The 10,068-nt window shown below is 36.8% G+C and overlaps 1 protein-coding gene across 3 annotated transcripts in view; it reads left to right on the forward strand.

Annotated features, from left to right (window-relative positions):
• Nucleotides 1–9,274, forward strand: part of PLEKHH2 (pleckstrin homology, MyTH4 and FERM domain containing H2) — a 55,198-nt gene extending 45,924 nt beyond the window's left edge. For all 3 annotated transcript variants that reach the window (XM_030945739.1, XM_030945740.1, XM_030945737.1), the window contains 5 exons: nt 548–693; nt 2,247–2,376; nt 3,305–3,391; nt 5,092–5,229; nt 6,473–9,274. In XM_030945739.1, the coding sequence (XP_030801599.1) occupies nt 548–693; nt 2,247–2,376; nt 3,305–3,391; nt 5,092–5,229; nt 6,473–6,655 (684 nt within the window). In that variant the 3' untranslated portion in view covers nt 6,656–9,274. The remainder of the gene's footprint in view (nt 1–547; nt 694–2,246; nt 2,377–3,304; nt 3,392–5,091; nt 5,230–6,472) is intronic.
• The last annotated feature ends 794 nt before the right edge of the window (nt 9,275–10,068 follow it).

Genomic DNA, 10,068 nt, shown 5'->3' on the forward strand with positions numbered 1-10,068 from the left:
CAGCCTTTGTGCTGCTGGCAGCAGTATGGCTAAAATGTGATTTCCCTCTTGCACAGCAAGGCCCTCTGGCATTTAATATCATGTGATCATGTACCTTTTCTTCATTCACTATTCCTTCCATGATTTCTGCAAGTTAATTCTCCAAAGGAACAGCTCTTCAATGAAAGTCTAAGACTCCTTTACTAGACATGGTCTTGATGTTTTATTTTTAAAAAATCAAAAGCTCAAATGAAAGGTTATGAGAAAGTAATTTGATGATGTTATTCAAGAAATGTAAACTGATTTGTGTGAGCTGGAGATAGAGCAATCTAAAAGCAGAAGTAATATTATATCTGTACAATTTGTGTTTGATATTTAACTTTTTTCCATGGTAGATAGAAAATAAGAAAATCACTAGTGTGACTTTTTTATCAGTGAAAAGTATATATTATTTGACAAATTTGTTTTCTTTTATACTTGGTCGAATAGATCAAAAGACAGTTCATAGTATCCAGCTAGAAAATTACTTTAGAGTAACAAAAAACTTTTTTCATGGACTTCCCCTTAGGTAGAGATTGGAGATTTTGAACGGCCTTTCTCAACTCCAGCAGGGCAGGTCACTTCCCAGTCCAAGTCCAACCAAACCCTAAAGCAAGTTTTGGAGAGATTCTACCCTAAGAGATACAAGCAAGGTTGTTCAGATGAACAGTTAAGGTGAGATGGGTCTTTTGAGTCATATTCTCTAAAGATCTAGGAGTGAAACAAGTTTTAAATTGTCATTGGGAATAATGTTGAGCTATATTTGCCTAACCTGTGCTTGAAACTCATTTTCTTGCTAATCTAAACAACCCATTTCCTCTGCACATTTCTAATCTAAACAAAGGACCATTATTAATAACACATTCCAGCAAAAGATGTAGCAGTTAGTACATAGTATTACAAAACACAGCGATTTTGAAATTCTTATTTTTCTTACTCAGGAGGTCTAAATGAGGTCTGACTGTGTACAGACTAAAGAGTTATGAAGTAAAGGATGACATGATCTGTTTGTTATTCTAGTGTGCAATCTCTGGCAGCCAGTCAAGTTTGCAATGTAACTTAGTGGACTTACTAGTAAGGTATCACTTTATTTAAAATTAATAACCTGCAAGGCATTTAAATCAACACCTACTGACATGAAAATGAGCAGAACAGTGTAATAAATTATCCAAAGTCAGTGATACACCTGTTTTGAAGTCCAGTAAACATCATAGAAATGTTCTTCAGTACAGAAAATTTTCAGGTTAAGAAAATTTAAAGCTATTATTATATGAACATAGTAACATTATTACATACTCAAAAGCCAATGGGGCATTCAGGCTTATGCAATTAACTTCAAAGAACAAATTATGAAAGGTCTCAGATTAGATTAACTCATGGAGGAAAAGTGAAACATCTGTTGGACTGTTTAAGTAGTCCTACACTTCCAACTGGCTGAGCTGGAGATCTGGGCATGGGAAGGATCACTCTGTGCCTGCCCTATTACCTATATTGTTTTTGCTAAGGGTGCAGTTTGACTTCATAAACATTAAGACCAAAGCTGCAAGTGCTGGATCTCCCTTTACTACACATTAGCCCTCCCTTTTCTTTGGCTACATCTAATAACCTTATGGCTGCTGGGTAAGTCATCCCTGCAGGTCAGTGTCCTAGAAAGGTATTCTGGGGATTTTCTGAGAATTAGTTTTTCCATACTATTGAACAAACTTGCCAAGGAGCCACAAATTGACAAAAGGAGCCAGAAAAAAAGCCTCAGTGTGAGCACATTGCATCAGGAGCAGCATTCTGGGTAGCAGTGCCCAGATACACTAAAAGGGAGTAGTGCTAAGCTATGTCTCTCACGACTCCTACCAGCCACAGGTAAAGATATGTGCTAAGCTGGATGGATTTTTGGAATGACAGCTGACATAGCTGTTGAGTACTGATAAAGGTACATTGATTCTCTGTAAAGACATGTTAAAAGCTGTCCCAGACTTTCTGCCTTTATGCTGCAACTGCTACATCAATATTTAATCATAATGTTCCAGAAATTAGAAGATACTTCATAATTTTCATGTGCATTAAAATACTAAATGACATTTTGGATTTATTTAATACTGTATCAGTGATAGTCCTTGTATTAACTGAAATTACCATTTTAAGAAATGGATTCTTCTGTTTCTCATTAAACTTGCTGTGGGCAAGCATTGGAATTCCCTTCAGTAAGTAAATTCCACCCTTCATTTCAACAGACAGCTTTGCCAGCGACTGTCAACAAGATGGATGGCTCTCCGTGGGCACAGCGCCGCAGACTGTGTGCGCATTTACCTCACCGTGGCCAGGAAATGGCCCTTCTTTGGGGCTAAACTCTTTGCAGCAAAAGTGAGACTTTTTAATCATTTTGACTGGGGAGAGGGAGCAGGGTCTTAAATATAAATATAATTTGCAAATAATAATACATTTTTGTTAAAAATAACTGTGCATACATGAGCCAATTGAACCTCCTGTCAAATTACTTTTTAAGTCATAGACTGGTGAAATATAACAGCCATAGTACTAAGTGTATCATAATAGTAACTTTCCAATACTCTTATTGCTTGTTTTACACTATTAATCTGTGTTTCCATTTCCTTCTATCTTTGTTTGAGATAGCCTTTTAGGTTCAGACCCTTTTTACCTGATAACTAATAGAACATTGAAAAGGTATCATTAGCTGGCTGTGGAAGCTGAACCTTGCAGAAGGACTAAATGTGGTCAAGGGTATTTAGAGCACTCCCTTCTATGCTGGCCCCTTCTCAATTTCTCTGAACTACTGATATCTTAATTCTTTTGATTCAAGTAACAGCTCTGTTAAACAGAACTGTCACCTCATGCCTTCGGTTTCAATAGATAAACCCAGTGTGTGTGTGTGTATGTAAACATATATATGTGTATATATATAATTGCTTGTCTGCACTCTGTTCTTTGTGTATTTAGATATATGAGGAAGTGGACAAACTGTAAGACACCTGACTATTTTATTAATGAGACTATATCTTTCATTGGACTAAGCACCAGGGTAGGTTTCAAGTGTATCAGTTTGAGTTCATCGCTCTGCCACTGGCCACCTACATGGTCTTGGGCAGGTATTTCAATTCCTTTCCTGAAAAGGAAAGGAATTGAAATACCTGCCCAAAGCCATTCCTTTACACTGAGAGGGAACTGAAGTGAGAACTATGGATGGAGAAAGGTCTGTAATAGCTGAGAATTAATAATTATTCACATATTGCCTCATTTTGAAGTAGTAACTAAAGAACATTTCTCTCTGTAGCCTCTAGCAACAGCCTCAGTTGAGAAGTCCTTCATATGGTTTGCTGTCCATGAAGATGGAATAAGCATCCTGGATTACAGCTCCATGGTAAGTGAAATTCCTATTTCTAATTTGGTCAAGATAGATTTTAGTACTAATGATTTGGTGAGATTCACCACCATACTATGTAAAAGATGGCATTAGCTTTCCATGCTAAGTTATCCAGTCCTTCTCTTAAAACAAAAATTCATTCCTTTTAAAATGCTTTAATGTTATCATCATTACAATAGCACTAATAATAGAAGTAAGTAATGAATTCTTTGCACAGAATTTATTTTTGTTTATCAGATACAGTTTTTATATCATTTAATGAAATGTTAATGTTTTAATCATTCAGATGTCAGGAAATCCATAGTTATTGTAATGTTATTACAATAACATTAATTTTCTTTTCCTGGAGACTTAATTTTCCAGTATTATTCATAATACATACACTATGCAAAGAGCAGTTACTTTAATAGATTGTTATTTTCATTGTATTATTTTTGTTTAATAGTAGGTAATATAACCCAGTGTTATTTAATTATGTCATTTTAGGCTCAGATTTTTCTTTGATTTGCAATACAAGTTTTCATAGAAAACGACTTGTAATCAGTGTGAAAAGCAATGCCTGAGAAGATCCCTGCTTTCATTTATATCCTGCAAAGAAAAAGAATGGCATGCTGCTATTAGCAAGTGCTAATATTGAATATCAGAAAATTAAAATCTCAGCTTTATAATTGTGCTGATATGGGCCTTTACATTACATTTCTTTGCAGTTAAAGAAATAATAAAACAAAGAGCATGAGGAGAGGAAACAGCAGCTCTCCGGGAACAAGCAAAACGTGCTTGCACCAGACTGCAGAGAGCTCTACAAACACTGCTGGAGCTGTGACATTTCTGTAGGGCATTGCCAGGTTAAGTACTGGCCGGCCTTACTTGACATTCAAGGAATGCTCAGCTTCCAGGGAACATTGGGATTTTTTGTAGGAAGGATCAGGGATATCAGAAATGATGCTGCAAGGGGTAGAGATAATACTATTTCAAAACTGGGGCAAAAAAAGTTTTACTAAGGAAGAACAGTAGGTCAGTTATGGTACAAATGTTGTCTGACAATGAATTTTAAATGCAAACATCTGCAGCGAATTAATGTGCAGTGTAACAATAAATTAAATGCTGATCTTAACCTGGAGGCCATTATTGTGGTGTTAAACCCTGAACAGTAAGAATCAAGGGATGAAAAGCTGAAGAGCCTTGAAGAGCATTTATATTTCATCAGCGATATGAAAAAAAGAGAACAGAATTTAATTTTTGTGTTTGCAAAACATATCACTGCACAAAAAGAATACCTGGAGTTAAATTCCTTCAGATGTCTCATACTCTGCCATTTAATTTATTTAGATACTGCTTCAATTTCAAGTGGAATTTGTAAGATTAACTTTTCTCAAAGTCAATCAAGACTTGGGTAAATAGAATTACACACTTGAGTTGAAATGTTCTTATATCTTTTATCTAATTAATTTGGAATAGAAACAGAGGTCAAACTTACAAGAGTTATCATCTACAGTGAAAACTCCTCATCATGAAAGTCTAAATGAAGCTATCCCAAAATTCATAGTTAATTACAAGATTCATAAGAGGCTACCTCCATTGAAAAATATAGGTGTAATTATATTTTTAAAAGAAGAATTTCTCATAATCTGTTTTTCCTGCACGGTCCTGCTTAACAGCTTTGTTTGTGTTTTGTTCTGGGGGTTTCCTTTTTCCAGAGACTGACAGTTACATATACATATAAGACCCTGATGACTTTTGGAGGCTATCAAGATGATTTTATGCTGGTTGTTAACACTGCTCAGACAAAGGACAAATCAACTGAAAAACACCTTTTTGCAATGACAAAGCCAAAGGTTGGTCTAATACCTGAAACAGTTTCCATCTGCTTTTGTGATCTCTCTAGTGGGTAATCCCTAACAGATGTGAAAGATGAAACACCTTTCTTTACTCCCAGCCTGCTCAGATTACTGGCTTTTGCCAGATGATTTTAGAGAGCGAAGAATTAGTAATGTCAGGGCTAACTGTGACAGTATTGATGTGTTCCTGTTCTTTTCATGTCCCTGTCTATAACATTCCAAAGTTTTCATAGAAGGACAAAGAAGGCTGATAAGGACAGAAATTACATGCAGTACCTAAAACCTACTCTCTTTGTCTAATCAGCACCAGAGATGATTTTTCAAAAAGTACATTTGGGATCTACAGTGAAATTGTGAAACACGACATCTAAAAGATCAGTCAATTCTTAGAAATCCTAGGATATTTTTCCTTTTGGTTAAAAAAAAAAAAAGAAAAGAAAAAAAAAGTCCTGCTTTTAAAATCTAGATTCTCTCCTTTACTGAGAAAACTGACTATATTAAAAGAAAAAAAACCAAAACCCCAAAGGTTTTGCTGTTAGTTTGAACAAATTTATGAAATAATACAAAATTCCACATATAAATTGGGTTCAAAACATGATTCTTCATACAAATAAGCATAGTAAAATACACATGATGAAGTTTCCCTCAGATTGTGCCCTTATAGAACCACAGAATGGTTTGGGTTGGAAAGGACCTCTGACCCCCCTGCCATGGGCAGGAACACCTTCCACTAGACCAGGTTCCTCAGAGCCCCATCCAAGCTGGCCCTGAACACTTCCATGGATGAGGCATCCACAGCTTCTCTGGGCAAGCTGTTCAGTATCTCAGCAAGGTTTGTATGAGTCACAAAGAGAAAATATGATAAAAACCTCCCCAAAGTCTTTATTCCCTTTATGTACCCTGCATCTTGAGTTCTCTGAGCTCTCTGGCAAAACTTCTCTGGGTGTCATCTTTTGGACTTAACATCTCTCTCAAAATTAAAGAAGTCATCTCTGAATCATTTAAGATGTGAAAGACAAAGTATCTTTGATACGTCCTGATGGGAATAACATTACATTATTTAAAGGAGCAATAAAAAAAGCTTTATTAATTATCTCCTCTCCCTCCATCATTAATTTGTTAAAGTACAAGTACTTATCCAGTTGATGGTGATTGTCACTTGCTAAAAAGTTAGCTATTTTTTCAGCAGTCAAAACACATCACTGTATTTTTCAAAGAGTTTTGTATGTTCCTGTTATAGATTCTTGAGATCACTCTACTGATTGCCAGCTACATGAACAACTTTCATCAGCTGAAAGGAGTTGCTCATCACCTCTCTGCTCCAGCATTACTGGCACCTCAAAGTGGACAGAAACTCAAGGAGATGGGGAGCCAGCCACTTCCTGCAATCAACAGACCAACTAAATGTCCCACTTTGTTATGAAAGGATTATGTATCATGATAATAACCCTTGTTAGAGGGTTTCTACATGGACTGAAAACCTTCTGAGGTACAAGATGTAGAGCATAAGCAGCTCCATAAACAAAAGGAAGGTGGACAGGTTTACATTCATGCAGTTGCATATAACAGGAGTAACCCTTAAATTAAAGCTCTGGCCTGAATTGGAAAGATGATGAGTCAGTTAAGGGTTATCATTGACTGGGGGTTGCTTGTGCCTACAGCTCAGAAAAAATACATCTGTTTATAATGATGGTGAAAGGTGTCATTGGAAAAAACTGTATAGATTTTACAGTTTTACAGATATATTCTCAGGGACCAAACTGTCTTCAGCTCTTCATCTCTTATTTTTCAAAAGTAGACCAGTTTTATAACTTTCATTTTGAAAAAGAATTTTTATTTAGAAAAGCAGTCAAATACAAAATACTTTTCACTTCCAGCATCATCCTTATTTGCAATACAAGTATCATGGGACTAAAAGGAACAAATTGTGTATAATTGTTTCTCCTTTGAAAAAAAACAACCAACAAACACATAAGCACATCATGTAACTATTACAAATTTAAAGAGTATTCTCATGATACACTCTAGCCTTTGTTATACAGCTGCTATATTTGGCAAATTTTCAGCCTTGGTCTGGTAAATGTCTAAATAAACCTTCTCTGCTCCAGCCTTTTGAAAAGAATCTAAAATGGATAGACACTGTATTTAGTACAGTTCTGTTAAACAACACCCTGTACCTAATTTCTCCTTTAATCCAGAATAATAATCTAATACAGATGGCAAGAATGACTCACAATTCAAAACACAAGAATAACACATAAAACCATTGACAGAAATGTTGTGAGTAAACTTGGAGACCTAAAATCTGTGTACAATATGTATAATGTATATACATTGAGTCTGAATAATATTTACTTCTTGGTTTTAATTTGTATCTATACATTTCCTATTCTAATACTAATATAATGTTCTTGCACACTGAAGACATGATGCTGCATCTGCACTCTTGGACATAGGAACACTTTCCAGTTGCCTTTTTCAGGTGCAAGCCTCAGTGCTACATAGGTCAAATGTATAGAAATTACATCCATTGTTTTTCTTCCAGTCTTCTCTTTTTTGTTCCAATGCAAATAAACCACTTCTGCAGGCTCCAAAATGGATCAGCACCGTACTCTCATAGATAATTTAGGTACAACCACGAAGAAGGTACTCAAACATAAATCACTGATTCATGGACATTTTACAGTTTCCACTTTGGCTCATGTTAATGATCATGGATCATTAATCCCTTACACCCAGTCCTCATTGGTTTTTGTTTAATTATTACTTAAACTGAAGTAATTTCACACTGAAAAATCTCTGGTTTATGTTCTCTAAACATTTCAAATGCTTATACTGAGAGATATTTTCAGCTTTTTGCCCTCTCTTAAAAGCAGGGGATACAGTATCCTCCTAAAAAATGAAAATAGATTGGAAGGGAGATACAGGCCATGAAGAGAACATGGTCTTAAAAAGGGGGAAGGCAGGCAGGCAAGCTGGCTTTCTTTAGAAAGCTCTCAAAGTCCTGCCACAGCTACTGAAGTGCACAGGACTCAAGCACCACTTGATGAATGGTACCACGGGCCAATGCTTCCTCTTGAAAATTACAACCAAACAACTCACATACTATATCCATATGCTTTCACTTTTGCAAGGTGGAAAGGGCTTCCTGGTAATTTCCACCCTTTGGTGGGGGCACTAGACCCTTCTCTTTCCATGAGGCAGGGCCAGCAGCAGGAGGTTTTACCTCCTCCTAGGCAACCAGTCCCTGCCATCATCCAGGGAAGCATCTTGGGAGCTCCAAGAGACCAATGGCATTACTTCTTGTGTTGCACCCCATGGGAAGTGATAGAGATCCCATGGTGAAATTCATTTAGGAATTAACACCCCTTTGCAATCAGCAGAATAATTAACTTTCAGATTTGAGGGGATAAAGGTGTTTACAAATACAAACATGTTACTGTGTCCGTTAGGTCACAGTATAAAGCTTCTCAAATATGATTAAAAACTTCAATTTACAAACAAAAAAGTCTTCTTGTAATCATGAAATTGTGATAACCTGGAATACTCCAACTAGTAGTCTTACCTAATTGACCAATTTCAAATGAATGTGGCAGATCGCCTTTTGTTATTAGAAGGGGAACAAAGAGGAGCACTTTGCTAGTGAGCTTGATACTTACTGTAGTTTTTAAAATCTTTGTTGAACTTTGAACAACGTGATAAACAATACAAACAGCCGATGTGCACATTTGGAGATCTCATTAACAACATTACAAACAGTTGTTTTATAAAGCCCTGTACAGTCTATGAGCAGAGTATGACCTTCCTGCCTGCCTTTGGGTAGGAAACTCTATAGACACTGCTGTGCTTTTTTTTTTGCTGGTGCAGTATGTCCCTACATCATCATAACCAGAAGCAATTCATGCATTAGATCCCTTTTTTTGGTATGACTTTCCAGACTTACTAACTGCTCATTATAGGTCACCATTAATGCCACCCAGTCACATGACCAGAAATGCTGAGTTATTTTATGAAATAAATGCACTCACAGTTACTGTGACAACCCTGTGTTAAACAATGGAGCTGCTTCCAGTTTGATCAGCAAGAGTGAGGTTTCTGTAGTGACAGTAACCTCAGCAGACACTTCCCTGCAAGGTAACAGGGTCAGCAAGTGGAGTCCCTTTCATGATGTGCAAGCACACTCCCAAACACAGCTCTGTGTATCTCAGGGCCTTGCTCCATGGTAATCAAGCTCCAGAGCTACTTAAAGAATACCATACAATGCAAGACAGCAAGGCTGAAAATTTCAGTCCAAGCAGATAATCTGTTCTGCCTTCCCCACCAGCCCAAGCCTCATGAGTGATCCAGAGCTCAGCCTTAACCTGAAGTCATGCACCAAAGAAATTCATACTGTGCTACATAATCCATGACTAAAGCAGGGTAGGAACCTGACCTTTCTCACCTCAGCAGTGATGATTCTGTGGGAGCTGTCAGTGAGCAGCAGCTTCTGGGACTGTTGCTGGAAAAATTCCTATGCTCAAAGCTTGCAGAACCTAGGTTGTAAAAATATTGGCAGGATGGGATTAATATGTTAGCACTTGCAAGGAGACTTCACCTTCTACCATGAACTTTAGCATATCTTTCATGCTTGCTTTGAGTTAGTGGTCAGAATTAACAATCCGTGTAAATGATCCATGTATCTGAGCTTGACAGTGACAGAAAAATCACTCGCAAATGTCTGTATAAAAAATCACATTGTTTTGAGAAGACTATTTGGAATGCAATGTAAATTAATATATTACTTGAACTTCACTTTGCCTTGTCAGTTTTTGAGCAGCAGTATTAGCAAAAGAACAG

Source organism: Camarhynchus parvulus, chromosome 3 (assembly GCF_901933205.1).
Source record: "Camarhynchus parvulus chromosome 3, STF_HiC, whole genome shotgun sequence".
NCBI lineage: Eukaryota > Metazoa > Chordata > Aves > Passeriformes > Thraupidae > Camarhynchus > Camarhynchus parvulus.